Source organism: Mus musculus, chromosome 2 (assembly GCF_000001635.26).
Source record: "Mus musculus strain C57BL/6J chromosome 2, GRCm38.p6 C57BL/6J".
NCBI lineage: Eukaryota > Metazoa > Chordata > Mammalia > Rodentia > Muridae > Mus > Mus musculus.
In genome coordinates this window covers 31,385,765-31,406,744 of record NC_000068.7, presented here as the reverse complement: position 1 = coordinate 31,406,744, position 20,980 = coordinate 31,385,765, and the positions used below count along the sequence as shown (strand labels likewise).

Sequence of the window (20,980 nt, the reverse complement as noted above, 5' to 3'; positions counted from 1 at the left end):
CAAGCCTGCATGTTCTCAAAAGCAGAAAAGAAGCAAAAGAGTGGACAGAAGAGCTCAACAGTTGGGAAGGGTTTGTTTTGTTATCATTAAAAACTGAAGGGTGAGCAGGGCCTGCTCTGGGGCTAGGTACTTTCAGGGCTTCTGTCTGGAAAGGTCCAAGCAGGGCTAGTGAGACTGACAGATGAGCGAGCATCTTAGGTTGTCTGGAGTCCAGCACGCACCCTTCCGTCTTTGTACCAGCTGATGGAGGGCGGGGGTGTGGCCCAGCATTCACACTCCAGGGTCAGAGAGCTGTTGACCTTGGTCTTCACTTCCTTCACGCTGACCTCCCCCAAGGGGTCATCTTTGGAGATGGAAGGGGGAACTGAAAAGCCACAGGCTGTATGAGGAGTGGGCCTGGGGGGTCCTGAGACCCTGACCCACTGGCCCTAGGGATAGCTCCCTGAGGAGGGGGCAGGTAAATATGATTCTAGAAAGGAACACAACCTGTACCTACTTAGGGTCGGAGAGGGCTAAGGGACAGGGGTTATGAAGCAGGCATGGGGGGGGGGGTCTGTGGTGGCCTCTAGAGGGCCTTTTGGAGGCCCAGGTATCAAACTGAGGGACCCCAGGTTGCACGTCCATACCAGTAGAAAGCCAGAACTGGGGGAGGCATGGGGGCAACATGTCCAAAGTCTTAACACTAGCCTTCCTTTCCCACAAGGCAGGGTGGTAAATGGCAGAGATTCCCCTCCCCTCGGCTGTCTGTGACTCTCAGGAAAGACAGTCACAGGGAGGAGTCCTAGGGTCTCAAGTGTGGCAGCACTCTTCTGCCTGTCCAGCCAATGTCCCCGGGGTGGTGGGGGCTCACTGAGCACTTCCACATGGTAGTTCTTTGTCGCCTCCCCCAGCTCATTGGTGACTACACAGGTGTACTGGCCGGCATCTTCCTTCTGGGCATTCAGGATCTGTAGTCCGTGGGTACCTGCTTGGGGATCCATGGACAGAGTTATCCCAAACAGGGTTTCACCATAGACACGTGCTCAGATTGACCCAGCTCAGGGACGAGTCATCTATCCTTTCAAAGCCCACCCCAGGGGCATCACCTGGGAGGAGCTGAATGTTTTTTGAGGCCTCAAAGGGCGACCCATCCTTCATCCAGGTGATATTGGGGGATGGAAAGGCCAGAGCCTCACAGATCAAGGAAATAGGATTGTTGATGGTCACAGTCACTTCCTCGTTGGCATTCTTCTCTGGCACTCCCAGGATGGTGGGAACCACTGTCAGGGTGAGGCAGGAAGGCCTTGGCAAACAGGGTCCAGCCTGGGCCTGGGCACTCTAATGACCAGGACAGCTAGGACCCTATGCTTCTTCTTGGTGCTGCGTTGTGTGAGGAGAGTGGGAAATGCAGCTCAGGGCAGCCAAGCCCTCCCCCACCAGGTTACAGGACGAGATGAACGACCAGTGTCCCTCAGCATTCACTTAACATGTGCCCTTGCTATTTATTCAATCAAAACCTTCTTGGTTCTGAGGAAGAGGAGGAGGGAGGGGGGGGGGCTTTTGGTCTAACTGCTTCTTGGATCCTAAACTTTCTTTTCCTACTCCTGCAGGGGGTAGTGTTACAGTTTGGGCATGAACTGTCACAGGAAAGACCTCTGTGCAGAAAGCCTGGTCCCCAGCAGGGGTTGCTATGGAGATCTAGTTGCTCCTTCCATAGTGGTTGCTTGTGGAAACTTGGGGTTCCCTCCTGCAGCATCCGGTGATGGGGATGTGGAACGGGGGGGTAGGGTGTGAGTGGGGAGTGGGGGTGGGATGGGAGGGTGAGTGGGGATGGGGGGATGGCGCAGGCCCAGCACTCACCCAGGACACTGAGCTGTGTGTGTTTGGTCTTCTCCCCCACAGCATTGCTAGCAATGCAAGAATAGTGGCCAGCATTGGACAGATTGGCCTGGGGGATCCACAGGAAGGCCCCATCTGGGGACATCTCATAAGGGTCTTCAACAGTCAGGGACTGGCCATCTTTGAACCATGTGACCTTGGGCGGTGGGTGGCCTAAACAAAGAGGAGACAGTGAGATCCTTCAGCAGGCTCTGACCAGGTGGGCTCAGGGGTCACAGGAGACTCCTGTCTAGTACAGATGTGGCGTTTGCATCCTCATTTAGGACATACAGCAGGGATAGCCTGGGCCTTTCTTCAGGAACTCCATTGCCTTACTGGGAACTGGGCAGAGATGGCCTGGCACAGACAGGCAAGATCCATTTGTCCATCTATCCTTCCTTTGTCTGTCCATCCTTCGACCCATCTATCTGTCTTCCTACCTTACTGCATGCTCATGAATGGATCTTTCTATCCATCTGTCCATCTATCTTCCTACTCACTTAAGACACATGTATTTTTCCACCTATTAGTCCATTCTTCTATATCCTCATCCATCCACCCATCCACCCACCCATCCATCCATCCATCCATCATCCACCCATCCATTCATTCACCCACCCATCTATTACCCATCCATCCATCCATCCATCCATCCACCCATCATCCATCCATCCACCCACCCACCCATCCATCCACCTACCCATCCATCATTCACTCATTCATTTATCATCTATCATCTTTAGTCAAACACCTAATAGATAGAATAGAATCTATCTATTCTCCCATTCATTCATTCATTCATTCATTCACTGTCTTTCTCTTTATCTACACAAATTTCCACCCTTCAACCCCCAAGAATCAGAGGGAGCCCAGTCTTCCAGGCAGTGGGGGAGCCATGGAGTCAGGGATCTCAGCCAGCACAGTTTATTATGGTTTTATGTGTGGTCAGTGGGGTGGGGCAAGGGGGTCCTCGTGCAGTGAGGACCTGGGAAGGTTTTGGCACGTCACTGTAGTCAGCAAAGAGCAGAGCAAACAATACGTGAACACAAACAAGGCCTGACACAGACAGGGAAAATGTAGATTCTTGGTGGGTAGTCCCAGGGTTGGGGACCAGCTAAGGCGGGCTCGCTGTGCTGCATCACCCTCACCTGTGGCGTTGCACTCCAGCTGGGCAGTCTGTCCCTCAGGCACCTTGATCACTTCCTCCAAGTCTTCATTTTCAATGCTGGGAGGAACTAGGAGGAGAAGGGAGACAAACAGTTGCCAACTGGGTGGCCCATCCACAGAGTGGGAAGCTACGTTTCCTGTGCCTCAGTTCCCCACTCCCCTTACTCCTACCCAGAGTCAGTGTAGTGTATTGTTGCTGCTGGGAGACTCTGAACAGACAAGTGCGTGTGGTTCTGACTATCTGCTGTCCCAACTTTGAATTGATTCTTACTGTTTCTGGAAAAATTTGACCACATATTCACAACAGAGGGTATGTATGTATATGTGTGTGTGTGTGTGTGAGTATGTGTATGTAGTATGTGGTGTGTATGTTTATTTATGTGTATGTGTGGTATGTGTGCATGTGTGTGAGTGGTGTGTGTGCATGTGTGTGTGAATGGTTTGTGGTATTTATGCGTGTGTGTGTGGTATATGTATATGTATGAGTGGTTTGTGGTATATGTATATGTGTATATGTACAGTACATGTGTGTATGGTGTATATACGTGTGTATGATATATGTGTATAGTGTGTATGTATATGATATGTGTTGTGTATATGTATGCGTGATTTGTGACATGTATGTGTGTGTGTGGTACATGTGTGCATGGTGAATATATTGTGTATGCCTTGTGTGTTTGTGTTTATGGTATATATTGTGTATATGATGTATGTGGCGTATATGTGTTATGTGTGTGTATTGTGTGAATGTGTGATGCATTCACACATGTATGGGAATGCATATGTGTATAGAGGCCAAAGATTAAGCCTTAAGTTTCATTCCCCAGGGATCACCCACTTAAAAATAAAAATGAAATTAAAGAATCCCCAGGGTCTCTGGCCCAGAATTCCTGAGCAGGCTAGGCTGGCCAGCCAGGGAACTCAGGGCTTTTCCTGTCTGCAGCCCCTAAGGGTTGGGATTCTGAGTGAGTGACACCACACCCATATTGTTTTCCTTGTCCTTGGGCTCTGGGACCAAACGCAGGGCCACACACTTGCACAGCAAGCACTTTATTGACTGAGCCACCTCTGCAGCCCCCAGAACAAAGATATGAAGCGAGGGAATCAGAGCCTCCCATTCTCTGCCTGCCCCAGAAGTGTCCCAGCGGAAGGAGAAGGCTCCTGGTGCTCCTGAGAACATAGAGATGCGTCCTACCCAAGACCTCTACACTGAAGTTCCTCCGTGCCTCCCCAGCCTCATTGCTGGCCAGGCACGAATAGAGGCCTCTGTCCTGCTCCTGTGCCTGGGTCATCTTCAGCATCCAGCCACCTGGGGAGGGAAGGGAAGGGAAGGTGTAGGCTCAGCAGCCTCTCTCTGCCCATGATGTCAAACACTAATATGCAAGCATCTGCTTCCTAGTTCTTCAAGTAGGGAACCAGATGTGCCCGAGACAGTCTGGATAGAGCACAACGTCTTCAGGCAAGAAGGAACTGAAGTGCTGGCTCTATGCGGCTCTGGGCTAGGGCTGAGAGACAACAGAGAGCTACAAAGCCCTGGTCTATTTCAGATGCTCATTTTGTCTCAAGAGGCCCAGAAAAGAAAAGCCTTCTCCTCCAGGGACCTTTGAAGTAGAGTCAGTTCCCCAGAGAACCACAGATCTTGTAAGACCACGTGGGGCAGAAAACACACACACACACACACACACACACACACACACACACACACACACACACATCACTGTTAGTCCCACACTCATGGCAGACATTATGAATTAATTCTCAGTCCCCTTTCTGCAGGGCCTAGTTCCCATCTCTGTGTTCCTGTTTATACAATGGATCAGACAACTTCTACAAAGTGGGAAATGTGTTTTGTAATTCCACAACTAATGGGTCACTGAGGCCTGACAGCTCAGGGTCAGAGGTCATAGGCATCTGACAGGCTGATCCCGAAACACACCTGGCTTAGTGCCTTACCTGCCAAGAGATAGGTGCCCTCTCTGGGGCTGATTGGCTGTCCTTCCTGAAACCACTGGACTGTTGGGGCCGGGACCCCTGCAGCTTCACAGAGCAGTGTGAAGGAGCCGTGTAAGGTAGCAGTGACATTGGTCAGTGAGTCTGAGTCTCCAGTAAGATGAGGAGGTGCTAGACACAGGGAGAACTGTATTCAGAGTATAGACAGGAGCTTGGCACTTGAGCTCTGTCTGTCCAGGGACTCGCAGCCCCACTGGGAGGGACCAGGAGCTGGGAGGGGTCAAGGACTGGGAGGGTTCCAGCTGCTTTCATCAAAGATGTGATAGCTACAAGGGCATTAATTTTGGCCATAAGTGGGCCTTTGGGATCAGGCGGGCATCTCAGGCCTCAGTTTCCCTATCCTTTCAGAGGTATATAAGAGAGGATTCTCTCTCTTTCTCTCTCTCTCTCTCTCTCTCTCTCTCTCTCTCTCTCTCTCTGTCCTTTCTTTCAAGACAGTGTCTTTTGTATCCGGGCTGGCCTCCAACTTGCTATGTAGCCAAGGATGATCTTGAATCCCTCATCTTCTCGTCTCTACCTCTTGAATGCTAGGGTGACAGGGCCTGGCTTGTTCAGTTCTGGCCATGGTACCCAGGAGTTTGTTGGCAGAATGCTAAATGAGCTATACCTAGCCAAATGCACCCATTTGGCACACATTATATAAGACCCACCTGGGACCCAGAACACACACATGCCATCACTATTCATTCCTACACTCTCATAGACATTTGAATTAACATTCAATTGCATTAGCATTCAAGAGGTAGAGACAATAGTACCTGTTACAGGGCAGGAGCCAAGCAGGGTGGCATGCCAACAAAGGTGAGCCCACACTTACCCCTGGGTGAAGTAGCAGTGCTGTCTTTGTGGAATTATCTCCTACCTTCTACCAGTGGGATGGCAAGGCACAGAAAGCTTAAAACTGGGGCTGATGGGAGGAGCCTTCCTAACCCACCGTGCTCCCACCCCCTTCCCAGCCTTCTCCAGAACCATATCCTGCCTCCCCCTGCAATAGACCCAGGTACACAATAGGGGTGATAGTGGGTTCCAGCATACCCAAGAAGCCTTCCAACTCTTACGTAGTCTTTCAGCTACAACCCCAAGGCCACCTCCCCCAGACAAGCATCTAGATTCTTCTACAATGTGTATGGTCTCCCTGGCTTTCCTACCCATTGTCCCCCAAGAACATGACACTAGCCACATAGACCGTGAATTGACAGGGTTGGGAAAAGCCAATGTGGGAGAGAGGGAAGGGAGGAGATGGGTGTTCTGAGAACAGCCATACTGAGGGCCCTGTTGTCCATGGCCCTCAGTGGCAGCCCTCATCAAAGCCCAGATTGAAGAAGCCCCAAGAGCTGCCTGCATCAAGCTGTGTCTGGGCCTTGCTTGGCCCCAGTCTCTCTGTCCTCCCCACAGGCCACTGGTCCTCACCCAGCACAGACAGTGCAAACCTCCTCTCGGCACGCCCAGCTGTATTCTCAGCCACACAGCTGTAGCCGCCGGCGTGGGAGGCCTGAGCCCGTTCCACGTGTAGGCTGTGGTTCTGATTCTGAAGCCGCAAGCCGGGTTCCACCGAGACAGGCTGACCATCCCTCTGCCATGTCACCACTGGGAGGGGCTTCCCTGTGGCATTACAGGCCAGGGTGGTGTTTCCATCCTGGATCACGGAGACTGTTGTGAGGGGCTCCCAGAGGCCAGTGACCTGAGGAGGAACTGAGGTGAAGAGGGACCCATCAGTGAAAGCAGTTAGGGCCAGCTAGTACCAGGCAGGACGGGTACTAAGGCCTTGCTGGACACGGCCATTTAGATGGATGTTCCTCCTTGCATGACACGCTGTGTGACCTTACTGTCACTTCCCCTGTCTCAGCCTTTTCCATCTCTGTGACAGAGTGACTGCTTCATCCTTGGGTGACCTCTCAGACACACTGGGGATCTGAGTGGGCCGCTCCTTGGGGAATAGAGCCCACCATTCTTGGTCTGTGTACTTTCAGTCTCGAGAGCTGGAGTTTCTCTGGGTTGCCCGTGCTTGCTTTGAATGTGTGTTCCTTCTGCTGAGCCTCTCCAGTAGGGACTGCAGTGCCCAGTGCCTTTGTGGGACTTGTTCTCTAGCACATCTGCTGTGTCATGCAGCTCAGGCTGGCCTTGAACTCACTGTGTGACTGAGGATGGCCTTGAACTCCTGATCTCCTGCCTCCCTTCCCAGGAGTTTGGATTATACTCTCGGCAAGCACTCTACCAACCCAGCAGCGGCCTCATCCCGAGAGCATGGTTTTTACAAGGCCAGAATATTTCTTTTCTTTTTTTCCCCTTGCGCGCACACACATGTGTATGTGTGTTGCATGTAGCATGTTGGCTTATGTGCATTCACATGTGTGTGCAGATATGCGAGCATGTGGAAGCCTGAGGTCTACAGACAGAATCACCCTCAGTTGTTCCTCTAGCAGGATTCATGTCGCCATGCGTGGGCACTATAGGAGCTCTTTGTACACTCTTTTCTAAACATTTCAGAGCCACACAGGGCCTGCGTCCCTGTATGCACACATCCCTCCTGTATGCACAACTGGGGAGTTCAGAGTCTAGACTGGAAGGACAGACACATGCCCAGCCTTGCTATGCCCCCTCCCCCACCGTGTGTTCTAGGTTTCAGATCCACCCACTCACCCATCCTCCCCAGCCTGGCAGGGCTCACCCAGAACCTCCAGCGACTGCTCCTGGCTGCTGGTCCCGGCTGCATTGCTGCATTCACAGGTATATGTCCCCTCCTGGGCCGACTGGGCCTGTCCCAGGTACAGCAGCCTCCCGACTGCCAACACCTGTTCCAGGCTGTCCCCCTCCCCAGGCAGAGGCTGACCTGGGGCAGTGAGAAAAGGTTCTTGTCCAGGGACTTGAGGTCCTTTCTCAAGGAACAGTGGGCCTTCCAACCACTAGCTCCTCCTCCAGATGCCCCCATGTATGACACCTCCTCCAGGAAGCCTTCCCAGAGTTCTGGCAACCTCTGAGCTGCCATACTCTCAACTTTGGAGCTCTGAGCGTGCCCTGCCCCACTGGAGGTAAAGCCAAGCCCTTCACAAGGGCCCCAGGCTCACACTCCACTGCTCTGTGGGCCATTTCCCCACTACATCTTTTCTGGCTGACTTTGCTGTAGTCCTACTGACCCCTCTGCTGTTCCCCAAAACATGCCTGCCTTGCTTCTGCCTCAGGGCCTTTACACCTACCATGACCTCGGCCTGGAATGTTTCCCTTTGCTCGGCATTATCTCTCACCTTGGGTCAAACATCCCGGCCACATAACTTAAAATTCCAAATCCTGGCCGCATGTGCCTTTCCCTTTGTCACCTACTCCCTAGGCCCAGACTCGCTCCCTAACTTTCTGTTTGTCACCTGCCCAGCCAGGGCTTAGGAAATGGCATCCTAGCAGAAATAACAGGGATTTGGGGACTGAAGATCAGCCTACTGTCACAGGCTAGAAGGGGCCTGCAGGTGGGGCCAAGCAGAGAGACTGGGAAAGCAGCACTCTGTAGCTGGCTGGGGACTAAGGGCTGAAAACCCACCCATTCACTGAGGCACTCAGGTACTGGATGGGGGTGCTCGGTGAGGGGGTACTGAGTGAGGAGGTGCTGGGTGAGAAGGTACTGGGTGAGGGGGTACTGAGTGAGGAGGTGCTGGGTGAGAAGGTACTGGGTGAGGGGGTATTGAGTGAGGAGGTGCTGGGTGAGGGGGTGCTGGGTGAGGGGATACTGGGTGAGAAGGTACTGGGTGGGGAGGTACTGAGTGAGGAGGTACTGGGTGAGGGGGTGCTGGGTAAGGGGTACTGGGTAAGGGGGTAGTGAGTAAGGGGGTGTTAGGTGAGGGGGTCCTGGGTAAGGGAGTACTGGGTGAGGGGGTGCTGGGTGAGGGGGCACTGGTTGGGGGTAGCCATCCTACCATCTTTCCTCCATGAGATCTTGGGGAAAGGAATGCCCTGGCAGTCACACGACAGTCTGGCGGTCTGTCCCTCAGTCACAGTGAGAGTGTAGGGCTCCTTTGAGGGGAACGCTGGAGGGACTGGTTCAGAGCAGACAGGAGTTGGGGGGTGTGCTGGGGAGTGGGGTAGGCTAGGGAGGGTTGTAGCCTGAGGCTCAAATGGGTATCCCTTCTTCCAGGGACCTGGAGACCCTCACCCCAGACATGCAAGTTGAAGTGTTTCTCAGAGCGGCCTGCCTGGTTAATAGCTTCACAGGTGTAGTGGCCTGCATCCCACACCGCCGCTCGGTCCACCTGGCCAGGAGCAAAGCAAAGGCTGTGTCACCCCTAGACAGACCTTGTCAGCCTCATCATGCCCCATGACCTCATTAGCACATTCCCTGTCTGGAGTGTGAAGCATCTCCCTGCCCAGGGCACCACCAAGAGGTTTCTAGAAGCCAGGGCCTCTCTGTGGCGCTGTTCTGGCTCCTCTACATCACATACATAGTTCAGATTTGCTAAGAGGCTGGGCACATGGTGATCCAGTCCTACACCAGCCCTTCATCCATTCCCACAGCCCTCAGAACGCCCTTAGAGTCAACCAGAGGAGAAGCTGGACAGTGAAGGATGATGGGTAAATGATCTGCCATCTAGAGTCTGACCCTGATGGGGTGGGGACGTGGGGGGAGTAATGAGACTGCACCGTGGCTTTGGAGGATGAAGGAAAGGAGAGGAGATGAACGGTGTGCCTCGGAGAATGGTCAAATCACAAGACAGGGGCAGGGGAGGGAGGGGCAGCCAGCATATGCCAGGGTTCTGAGGGAGACTCTGAGAACTCTGTCTCCTGGTGGGTGATGATTGGTCACACTGAGCTGAACAATGCTCACAGGGACCTGGGACACCCTTAAGTCCTGCCCTGCCCTGCCCTGCTCATTCAACTCCCCGGGGCAGCCAGCCACACTGTGGCACACCTCCAGCAAGGCCTTGTCTGCAGAGAGGCGGATCCCAGGGTGAGGCTCCAGGGGTCTCCCGTCCTTCTGCCATCTCAGCACGGGTGGTGGCACTGCATGGCTCTGGCACTCCAGGGTCACTGACTCATTTACGACGACGGACATGTTTAGCTCTTCTCCGAGGATGCTGGGGGGCACTGTGGGTGCAGACATGGAAGGAACCCTTGCAAGCGATGGGCCATCAGGAGAGGTCACAGAGGAGCTGGCTTAGCCCGATCCCCACAGCCAGGAGCAAACCCCAGGGGAAGAAAGCTACATCTGTAGCCTGGCCACCTCAGTGTTGCTTTGTAGACTTGGTAATAAGGCTACCTGCTGAGTCCTACCCCTGTCAGTTTGGGAGCCAGAAACCACTGGGCTTCCCTCCTGAGTGTGCATATTGCCCCAACCATGTGGCTTCTTCTCTAACCACTCCTGGCCATAGGTGGCCACCTGCCTGCTACCTGCACACCCACAGGGATGCTCATGCCCCAGGACAGCCCTCCAGTGTCTACTGGCAACCACAAGGTCAGGTGGTAACTCTTCCATCTGGACCCTAGCTGTCCCTGGGCACATGGCTGCCCCAGTTCAGCTTCTTGGAATGGCTGACCTACAGCAATGTTCCCTCTGCCCCTGCCCAGTCCCAGGCTAGAGACTCACTGTGAACTTGCAGGATGACATCCCGGCGATCCTCACCCACAGCACTCACTGCTACACAGGAGTAGCTGCCCGAATCAGAGGCACGGGCACTGGCCACAGTGAGGACCTGTCCTCCGGGGAAGACCTGTAACCCCAGAGGCAAGTCCGCATTAAACACAGCTCTTACTACAGGGATGGTACCTGCCCTTACAAGCCAGCCCTCTCTCATACCACACCTGCCTGGATCCTGCTCTAGACCCCTGGGGGTCCCCCAAAGCAGGAGAGTCACAAGCTGTACCCCTGACCTCAGGACCCCTGCTGGCTGGTGGCAGTTTTATCTGTTTCTAGAAGAGTCACCTGGAGCCATTATGCCCACTACAGTGGCCATTTGCCATGCGAAGCCAGAAGACCTCAAGAGGATATTAAATTGAGTGGGCCATGTGTATAAAAAACACAAACTCAGAGTTGGCGTGAGAAGCACATGGAATGTCTTATGAGTGACTTTTTAATATGGGTCACATGGCAAAAGGAACATTTTTTTTTTATATTGGACTTGATAACATTTAAATTGCTTTGCTTTTGCTACACATGGAGTGGGTCACCTTTAATGCCAGCACTTGGGAAGCAGAGACCAGCAGATCTCTATGAGTTCAAGCCAGCCTGGTCTACATGCTACATAATGAGTTCCAGGACAGCCCCAGTTACATAAAGAGACCCTAGCTCAGAAACAAAACAAAAATTTGTTTTGCTTTTTTTGTTTTATTGTTTTGAGAGAAGGTCACCTGTAGTCCAGGCTGATCTCGAACTTGTCACGTAGCTGAAAATAACCTTGAACTTTACCTCCTGAGTACTTTCCAGGTGCGTTGGCATGCCTAAGTGATGCAGCGCTGGGGATGGAAGCCAGGGCTTCATGCATGCCAGGCAAGGGGGCTCTATCAACTGCTGCATCACCAGCCCTTTTCATTACTTCTTTTTGAGGGAGGGTTGAGACAGGTCTCACTATGTCAATCACACTGGCCTAGAACTCACTATGTTGATCAGTCTGGACTTTGAAGTCATAGCAATCCTCCTGCCTCAGTTTCCTGAGTGATGGGGGTTTGGACATGCACTATCATAGATAGTCCCCTTTCCCTTATTTCAATGTGGTGACAAAACACTCTAGGGGACAAATTTGGCTGGCACTGGTGGCATGAACCTTATCTCAGTAAGTAGGGACGCCCTGCCTCTCCCTTATCCTAGACTTCCAGGGCCTAACCTCTGCTACCAGTCCCTATGGGAGACACCAGGAGGTAGCTCAGAGACCACCCAATGCTACTGACCTTGAGGCCAGGGATTCCTTCAGGAGACACAGGGTTTCCATCCTTCAGCCATATCAGGGTGGGGCGGGGGGTGCCAGTGGCATTACAGGTCAGGCGGAAGGGTGTGCCAAGCAGTACTGGGCCTGGTAGGTTGGGTGGCAGGGTAATTCGGGGTGGCACTGAAAAGTGGTGGCAAGGAAACAGGGAACAGAGTTGAGCCCCATTGCATGTGACATGGTCTAGTATACCCTCAGGAGCACAAGTCACAAACAAAAGCAGAATGTGACATTGCAACTCAGGCAGCCACGCAGTAGGCATTGTGTCAACACACCAGAGGCTTCTAATGAGAGACTGAGGCTGAGAGAGGAGGGTCACCTGGCCGAGGCTAATCAGCTAAAACGTGGCAGACCCCACGCTTGAACTCAGGTCTTGGGGATTTATTATGGGGACACTGTGGGGTCTCAGATGTAACACTGTCATCCTGGGAAAACCACAGCCAAAAGATCTCACTGTAGCCAAGAGGAGAACAAAAGCTATCCTCTCTCACAGCCCATGAGACCCAAGCTGACAGCTCCAGATGGCTACCACCATCATCCAGTGCCCCTTAATTTGTATGCTCCACACATGCCCAGTGTGGGGCAAGGTTGGCCTCCACGCATGCCGTGACTATTATCCTCACCGGAGCAGCTAAGACTTATTGTTTGAGATCCTCACAAGATTGAGCCTGCTGGGATTCTGTCACTGAAAGAGAAGGTGGGGAGGGCTGCTCCCTCTTCTCCAGCTGCACATGATATTGGGGAGTGCTGGAGGATGCTAGAGGTGCTATGGGAGGTGGGAGATTGACCGAAGGAGACTTTATCCATGCAGCCTTTGAGATGCTGAGATGGGGGTTTTTAGTAATGTTCTTGTTTGGGGTGCATTCATACTCCTAGAAGAAAACCCTCACCCATACTCCTGTAAGGGAGCCCAGTAAACCCATTGGCTCCCCAAGCTGGAATTGGGTGGAATGGTGTCTTTGGTTTGCCACTGGGACCCTAGGCAGGATGTATTAGCATTTGTTCACAAGCTGTCAGGGAAAGTTGTTCAACACCCAGTCTCCATTCAGTTTCTCATGTTCCCTATGTCTCTATAGTTTAGATGGGGGAATAGAGATGAGATGGATGGGCACAGGATTGGATGGATGGATAGTGGATCAGTCATGGATAGGCACATATTTGTGTACATAGATAGAAGGCTGGATGGCTGAGTAAATGGATGAACAGAAGTTTAGAATACATAGATGGTTGGCTCAATGTATGGGCAATAATTGTTTATATGAATGAGTGAAAGTCTAGATTGCTAGTGGTGAATGGGCGGGTAGATGGATGAATGGATGGATGGATGGATGGATGAGTGGATGGATAGTTGAGTGCATGGATGTTCAGTGGGTGAATGGGCAGGTAGATCGGTGGGTGGGTGGGGGTAGACTGTAAATAAATGGATAGATGGAAAAGTAGATGGTAGATAAGTAGATATATGGGTGAATGTATGGATACATAGGTGGGTGGTGGGTGAATGTAAAGATAGGTGTGTGAATAGTAGGTGGGCAGATGGACAGATGTATAGATGGGGAATGGGCAGATGAACGAACGGTAGATAAACTGAAAAGCAAGTGGACAAGAGACAGAAGGCTACACAAATGGGAAGAAACTAAGCACTTTGGGAAGGCCCTGTAGTCTTAGCCACTCACCATTGACCCGTAGGCCATACTTCAGCCCTGCACTGCCCGCCACATTGGTCGCCACACAGCGGTAGCTCCCTGCATCAGAAAGCTGGACTCGCTCAATATGAAGAACTCTTCCATCAGCTGACACTATCACCCGTCTCTGGGTAGAGATGGGCTGGCGACCCTTGAACCAGGAGACGTCTGGGAGAGAAAAGACGTGTAAGTATCCTATCAGCTATTGATGTTGGCTGTGGGGCATTCCGAGAAGCTCGCAGAGCAAGCATGGGCTTCTTCCGATGCTAGAGACAATCGGGGGTTTTTAGGAAGGGGAGAGAGGACAGGACAGCAGCACCACAGGAGATAAGATCGGGGGCTAAGAGGAAGTTCCAAGATGGGGGCTAATCAGCCAGGGATAGTTAGTCAAAGCCAGCCAAGCCTCTTTCCCTACAGCCACCCTTGCCAGGAGTGTAGAGGAAGACACCCTGGGCAACATTCTCAGAGGCAAGAATGGAGCACTGTGCCCTGGGCTTCCTAAGTTCAGCCAGGGCCCATCATTCCTCCCCAGGGCTCAACAAGAGCTAAGTGCCTCCTGGGCTCAGCCACCCAAAGCAAGTGGCTGTCTTTGTTCATGAGGGGACAGGAAATAGCCTTCTCCTTGGAACATGGGTAAGTCCCACCCTAGCCTGGATGTGGTCACTTGTATGATTCACCCAAGTGCTCCAGCCTTCTCCTTCAACTGATCTGGAGAAGCCCAGATAGAGGGGATTCTAAACCCCAACCACAGCCTGGACCAGCCCCAGGGATGCTATAACCTCTAAACAGAACTCTTACAGGCTTGTTCCTGAGCTGCATACAGGATTCTGGGCACTTGCAGCCTCTTTCCACAGGGAATTGGGACTGGCTAGAGGGGACTTCCGGCCAAGGGGATGGGGCTTACCTGGAGGGGGGACACCGGAAGCCAGACACTCCAAGGTCACAGAGGCATTCTCCAGAACCACCTTGTTGACTGGGCCTGGTTCAATGTTGGGAGGAACTAGGGGGTTACAAAGAGAGACCCCTCTTGTTAGATGTGGGCTCTGGGCAGCTATAATCCCAGATACCCCGTGTCTCTTCTGGTTTCTCCTAAAGGGTTCCAGTGACAAAGCTCACATACTTGGAGCAGGGAGCTTGCCTTTTAGAAAGGCCCCAAATCTGAGCAGGGCCTATAAGATCTTCCCGGAGGTTCCACAGGGCTCCCAGCCCCCAACCCCTCGTCCCAGGGAGGACCAAAGCTGGCACAGCAGGAGCTGGAATCCCAAGTAGCCCTGGAGTAACCAGGCAGGGTTTGTCCACACTGTCAGGGACACATGTGAACCCAAAACATGACTCCAGCCAGCAAGGAAGCCATTAACATGGGTAAGGTGACCAGTGAAAACCTTTGCAAGGGTCTGGACTCTGTGGCTTCCACTCATCCCCAGATCCCTCTCTCCCAGGTCTTCTATTGGGATCTGGGATGCTTCGTCTAATGGTTCATCTCAGCATTGTCCACCATTTACAAGGTTAAGCACACAGTTGTGAATCTAAAACTTCCACTTCTGGTCTCGAGGACCCTTGAGGTGTCCCCAGGCTTTGGACCCCATTGAGCTGCAGTCCTCACCCAGAACCTTTAGTGTTACATCCTTCTTGCTCTCCCCTGCCAGGTTGGTGGCTGAACACGTGTAGACACCTTCATCTCTCAGGTCTGCCTTCTCAATCTGGGAGAGAAGGGTCTGGGGATGAGGGGAAGCCACAAAGTCCAGGACCAGGCCACAGTCGGAGAGAGGACAGAACGTGGGAATGGCCCCCATAGGCAGGTGCAAGCATGCAAATGAGCTCTCTTCTCCATGATATCGTCTCTGTCTTTTCCCTCTGGGGGCTAAGCTTCCGTGGCCTGGACCAGGCTAAGGGATCCCTCCATTCCCCAGGCCTAACACCCAAGTACCTATTCAAAGTGAACACACTGAGAGGGCTCTGTTGTCCCACCTTTCTGTAAAGACTGTGCTCAGGGTCTCCAGGACCTCTACAGCCAGTCCTGGTTCCCTAACTGTACCTGAAGGTTGCCCCCTGAGGTTGCCACGGCCACGCCATCTTTCCACCAGCGAAGGCTTGGGGTAGGCACTCCAATGCCTACACACTGGAGGGTTACAGGTTGCAGGAAAGGGGCTGTGAGGTTCTCCCCACCAATGATGTGCACTGAAGGAAGCTCTGCACAGGAGAGATTGAGAGAGCCTGAGTCAGGCTGGGGTCGGGGGGCTGTGGTAGATATCCAGCAATCCCCTAAATGGCTAGAAGTGAAGGAATGGCTTTGAAGGCCTGGTCAAAGAATGGCTGTAGAACCCTTGCTCCTCAAACACCTGGATAATGGAAGGAGCTCCAAACTGAGAGAAAACAGGACAGTGCATTCCCTTTGAAAGTTCTGCCAATCCACACATCCACAGATCCAATGATCCACTCACACATCCATCTACATATTCATCCATCTATCCATTCACATAACCATCCATCTACCCATCTATTCACTTATCCATTCATTCACTCATCTATTCATCCACCCACATATTCATTAATATATCCATCTATGCATCCATTTATCCATCTATTCATTCATGCATTCACCCGAATATCCATCTACCCATCCATCCATCTTTCTACCCAACTATTCACTTATCCATTCATCCACCCATCCATCCCATTCACTCATCCATCCATCATCCATCCATCCATCTATCCACCCATCTATTCATGTACCCACATATCCATCCATCCATCCATCCATCCATCCATCCATCCATCCATCCATCCTTCCATCCGTCCACCCATCTATTCATCTACCCACATATCCATCCATCCATCCATCCATCCATCCATCCATCCATCCATCCATCCATCCATCCAGTTATCAATTCATTCACCCATACATCCATCCACTTACCTATTTATTCATGTATGTATGTATGTATGTATGTATGTATGTATGTATGTATCTACCTATCTATCTATCTACACATCCATTGATCTATCCATTCATTCATGTACCTGTCCATTCATCCATCTACCTACTCACCCACTCATCCACCCAGCCTATGCATTCACTAAGTAAACTATCCATCCATCCATCCATCCATCTTGGTACCCACCTAACTACCTACCCATACACCCAATCAACTATTCACCCATCAACCTATCCATATGTGTACATAAGAGTGTTAGAGTGTCTATTCTAGGACTAGAACTACTTCAGGCCCCAGATAAAATAAAGGAGACCACCATGTTTCTGGCATAGAGAAGAGGACAGTTACACAAACCACTCCAGAGTAGTGGGGTGGCAGGCACTGAGAGCCTCAACAGTGAGGTTGACACATGTGGTGGAATCAAGAAGCCTTCCTGGAAGAAAGGGCAGACCTAAGAATCAAGGGGGAGCTAGACAAACCCAGAAGTTGGACAGCAGGTATTTAAAACTAAATATTTGAGTGATGTTAGATGAGACTGAGTGGAAACAGGAGGCAAAGATGTCTCCAGGTAGCTGGACGGGATGAATTGGAGGTATGATGAGCATCTGTAACAAGCCTCTCCCACCCACGTGTCTTTGGAAGTCCAGGCTAGATGTCCACACAGAGGAGACATGCCCCATGCCATTCCCAGGTCTGTCATGGACTCCAGCTCCACTAGCCCATTATCGCAGGTTGCCCCAGTGCCCCAGATTCACAGATACCTGCTTACCATGCACAGAGACCTCCACCTCAGCCCCAGCTGTTCCTGCCTCGTTGGTGGCCTGGCAGGCAAAGAGGCCTGAGTGGTTCAGCTCCACGTGGCTGATGTGCAGTATGGTCCCCTGTGAGGCCAGCTGCACCCCAGCCAGCTCCTCTGCTGGGCGACCATTCTGTAACCATCTGACATGGATGGAGAGGGGGTCAGGTCACTTTGAAGCCTCTCTTCCATGGCTTAATGACCATGATCAATCAGGGATGGCTCACCTTCCCCTCACCCCAAACCACATTCTGCCTGTCCACTCCCTGAACAATTCTGTACATACTGGATGGTGGGCACTGGGGAGCCTGATGCCTGGCAGGGAAGATCCAGAGACTGTCCCACGGTGGCAGTGACCTGGCCCATGCCTTCAGCCACCAGCAGCTGTGGGGGCACTGTGGGCAGGACATGCTGCTGGCTGGAGCTCATCTGAGCCTTGAGTGATGCCAGGGCCCCATTCTCCCCACAGCCTTCTAGTCTTCCCTCAGATGCACCCCAGGAGGCCTTACAGGGCCACTAAAGGACATAAGAGGGGCCTCTGTGGCCTCCCTCCCCAGGGACCATTTATTTCATGTCTGTCCTCAGACTCGGAGCCCAGAGCCCTGTCTGTCTTGCAGTCTTCTCTCTGTCTTATGTCACAGGGGCCACATATGGGCTAAATGTCAGCTAAGCAAGACTCATACCCACTCCCAGCTTTGGGTCTGAGAAATGCTGGACAGAAAGCAGAGCACCACCTTTCCTGGATGAGTTGGTCTACAGCCGTGGGCTGGAGTGAGGATCAGAACCCCAGAACTCAACCTTGCCTCTCCCACCACACGTTCCCAACCCAGGCCTCGCTATTCATCTGTGGCATACAGGAAAAGGGAACACGCGGCTTCCCTGCCACCCTCCACCTCCTCTGGGGCTACACATGGAGTGGGCATGGGAGAAGACCCGCCCACAGCTGGCTCACCCTGCATCTCCACTGAGTACTGCAGTACAGCCTCTCCAGCGGGGCTGCTGGCCACACAGCTGTAGAGGCCACCGGATGCCTCTCCTGGGTTCTCCAGCTGCAGGGCACCTCCTGCCTCCAGCCATGTCCCATTACTGTCCACCACTGGCAGCCCTTCATGCTGCCAGGAGATCGTAGGGGGTGGATGGCCTCTGGCCACACACTCCAGTGCCACGGGTCTCCCAGCCACAGCCTGCACCAGGTATGGCCCTCCGTCAGCACCCTCAATGGTAGGTGGAACTAGGGAAGAGGCAGGGCCGTCTCAGGGGCCAGGAGTTGAAGCTTTACTCCCTAGCCTCATTCTGTTAGCTAGACCTTACTCAGGCACAGTCTCTCTCTTCCAACAAGCCTCTCAGACCCTCGCAGGAAGAGACTCACCTCCCCAGCCCCTGCTTGTATCTCTTCTGTGCTCACTGCCACCCAGAAAGCTTGTCACTAGGAGGATTCCAGCCTGTCTGTTTAACAAACTGATGGGTCTCCAAAACTCTAGACTAGGCTGCCACCCTGGAAGTCTCCTTACTCTTAAAGTGGGACAGTAGATCTGAGCCAAGATGGTATGATCTTGGGGACTCCTGATATTTGAAGTGTGCTCAGAGCTCACTCAGCCTGGTGTGTGTGAGTGCGTGCGTGCGTGTGTGTGTGTGTGTGTGTGTGTGTGTGTGTGTGTGTGATGTCCCTCAGGCCCTGAGTTGTGGAGCTCATAGAATCACCACTAGAGGACCTTGTACAGTCATGAACTTGGCCTCAAGATGCTTCAAACCTTATTAGGGCCCTGAGGCTCTTGGAGAAGGTACTGGACATGTGCATTTCATTGCACTCCAGATGGTGACAGAGCCTCATGGGAGCCCCTGGTGGCAGGTGCTGCGGTGGGACCCACCCTTTCCACAGTTCAGCACCTCCAGACTCTGGCACCCAAGCCCTTTGCTGACTCCTCAACAGGGGTCAAGTGACTCCTATTGACTCTCAGGCTGTCCCCCAACTCCCCAGAGCACCCTGTTCTGCCTGACGCAGGCCTACCCTCATCCTTTCTCAAGAGTGCTCCCCGTTTTTTTCTGAGTTCCACCCTTCAGGGTTGCCAATTCAGTCTCTCCCCTGCAGGGAGGAACAGAGCCCATGTATCCCTGAGATATGAGCCGGATAAGCTTCTCCATCCCATGGGGACACAAGAGGCCAAATGTTTTCAGTAGCACCAGTCGCAGGCTATGGGGCTTGCTCTAAGTCCTAAGCTACACAGAGGTAAATCAGGGATATTTGCCACCTTGGGAAGTTTTGTAGGGGATCTCACAGTCCTCCAGAGGGAGCTAGACTCCCACAGACTCGCACCCAGGCCCTGCCTCCAGCCTCAGTTTCCTTGTTTGCACAGGGAAGGTAGAGAGCTGAAATGAATGCTGTCCTTAAGTCACCCCATTTGATTCGATCACCTCGTGGCCACACCTCACTGACCTTTAGAGACAGTCAGAGGTCACCTCACATTGTCTATACCAGCTGCCCACTGCTGCAACCCCCTGGCCACTCACCATAAACCTCCAGACTGGTGGATTTCTTCGTAATCCCTGCAGGGTTGCTGGCCTGGCAGGTGTAGAGGCCAGCATCGGAGGGCTGGGCCTTCACCAGCTGCAGCTGCCGGCCGCCCTTGCTGTAAACCACTTCTGAGCTGGGGGCCAGCAGGGTCCCATCCTTGTACCAGGTGATGGCAGGGGATGGCATTCCTCGGGCCTCACATAGGAGCTGTGCGGTGTGGCCCTCCAGGACAGTCACCTCACCTGTCTCATTCGAGCCCCAGATGGTGGGTGGTGCTGGGGACAGAGAGGGACATGAGGGTGGTCACAGACAAACTGAGTAGGTGGCGGATGTCCCGTGAGTAGCATGCACACACCCAGGCTTCTACTATAGGGACTGGCAGGCATGAGGGATAAGGGAGGGATATGGGGACACAAACGGAAGAGGCCAGCTCAGGGACATGCTAATGTGGGGAGCAAGTCCAGTCACTATGGGTAGGGATGGTGCAGATGGGGAGAGGGGCCGCAGGCTTGAGTTCTGGAGCCCACAGGGCTTCTAACTCACTGTATGACCTGGGGTAAGTCCTTTCCCCTCTCTGGGCCTCGGGGTCCCCATCTGTGGAGGAACTTGATCAGGGCTTCCCCTAGGGCAGGGTACTTACAGCTGGTACTCAGGACAATGGCTGAGGTACATGGGTACAGTAGGACATCACTCTGCCTCCCAGAACATGTGCACGTGGGTACACACACACACACACACACACACGCACACGCACACGCACACGCACACATACACACACAGGTCAAAGGTCGACATCTGGTGTCTTCCTCTATTAGACCCTGTCCCTTACTGCTTGTGACACTGGCTCTGGAACTCACCAGCTCAGCTAGGCTAGCTGGCCTGAGAACCCCAAGAGTCCACTTGTCTCAGTGTCCTCAGTGCTGGTGACTGTCTAGGTGAGGTGATCTTCCCAGCAGCCACATGAGTTCTGGGGATTCAGACTCGGGCTCACAGGCTTGTGGAGCGAGCACTGTACCAACTGAGCCTTTTCCCTAAGCTCTCAGCCCCCCTTGTTACCACAGAGCACAGATGCAGGCCGAGCGCCCATTGCTTGGCCTTAGGAGGACTGCCTCCATCTCTTT

The 20,980-nt window shown here is 52.9% G+C and overlaps 1 protein-coding gene across 5 annotated transcripts in view; it reads right to left on the bottom strand.

Moving 5' to 3' along the window:
- Hmcn2 (hemicentin 2) overlaps positions 1-20,980 on the bottom strand; it is a 146,484-nt gene that overhangs the window by 53,994 nt on the left and 71,510 nt on the right. For 4 of the 5 annotated variants that reach the window (XR_003953689.1, XM_006498503.4, XM_006498501.4 and 1 more), the window contains 23 exons: positions 20,403-20,453; positions 19,856-20,134; positions 18,300-18,578; positions 17,634-17,742; positions 17,321-17,490; positions 15,651-15,805; positions 15,219-15,315; positions 14,520-14,615; positions 13,607-13,783; positions 11,899-12,056; positions 10,601-10,724; positions 9,926-10,101; positions 9,173-9,269; positions 8,937-9,056; positions 7,703-7,864; positions 6,445-6,726; positions 4,978-5,145; positions 4,220-4,333; positions 3,006-3,092; positions 1,840-2,031; positions 1,086-1,259; positions 851-964; positions 222-364 (listed from right to left, as the gene is read on the bottom strand). Coding sequence is in view for 4 of the 5 variants with exons in the window: in XM_006498503.4 (XP_006498566.1) it covers positions 222-364; positions 851-964; positions 1,086-1,259; positions 1,840-2,031; positions 3,006-3,092; positions 4,220-4,333; positions 4,978-5,145; positions 6,445-6,726; positions 7,703-7,864; positions 8,937-9,056; positions 9,173-9,269; positions 9,926-10,101; positions 10,601-10,724; positions 11,899-12,056; positions 13,607-13,783; positions 14,520-14,615; positions 15,219-15,315; positions 15,651-15,805; positions 17,321-17,490; positions 17,634-17,742; positions 18,300-18,578; positions 19,856-20,134; positions 20,403-20,453 (3,524 nt within the window). In the remaining variant the exon portion in view is untranslated. The remainder of the gene's footprint in view (positions 1-221; positions 365-850; positions 965-1,085; positions 1,260-1,839; positions 2,032-3,005; positions 3,093-4,219; positions 4,334-4,977; positions 5,146-6,444; positions 6,727-7,702; positions 7,865-8,936; positions 9,057-9,172; positions 9,270-9,925; positions 10,102-10,600; positions 10,725-11,898; positions 12,057-13,606; positions 13,784-14,519; positions 14,616-15,218; positions 15,316-15,650; positions 15,806-17,320; positions 17,491-17,633; positions 17,743-18,299; positions 18,579-19,855; positions 20,135-20,402; positions 20,454-20,980) is intronic. The other variant, NM_001370902.1, reaches the window with a different exon arrangement.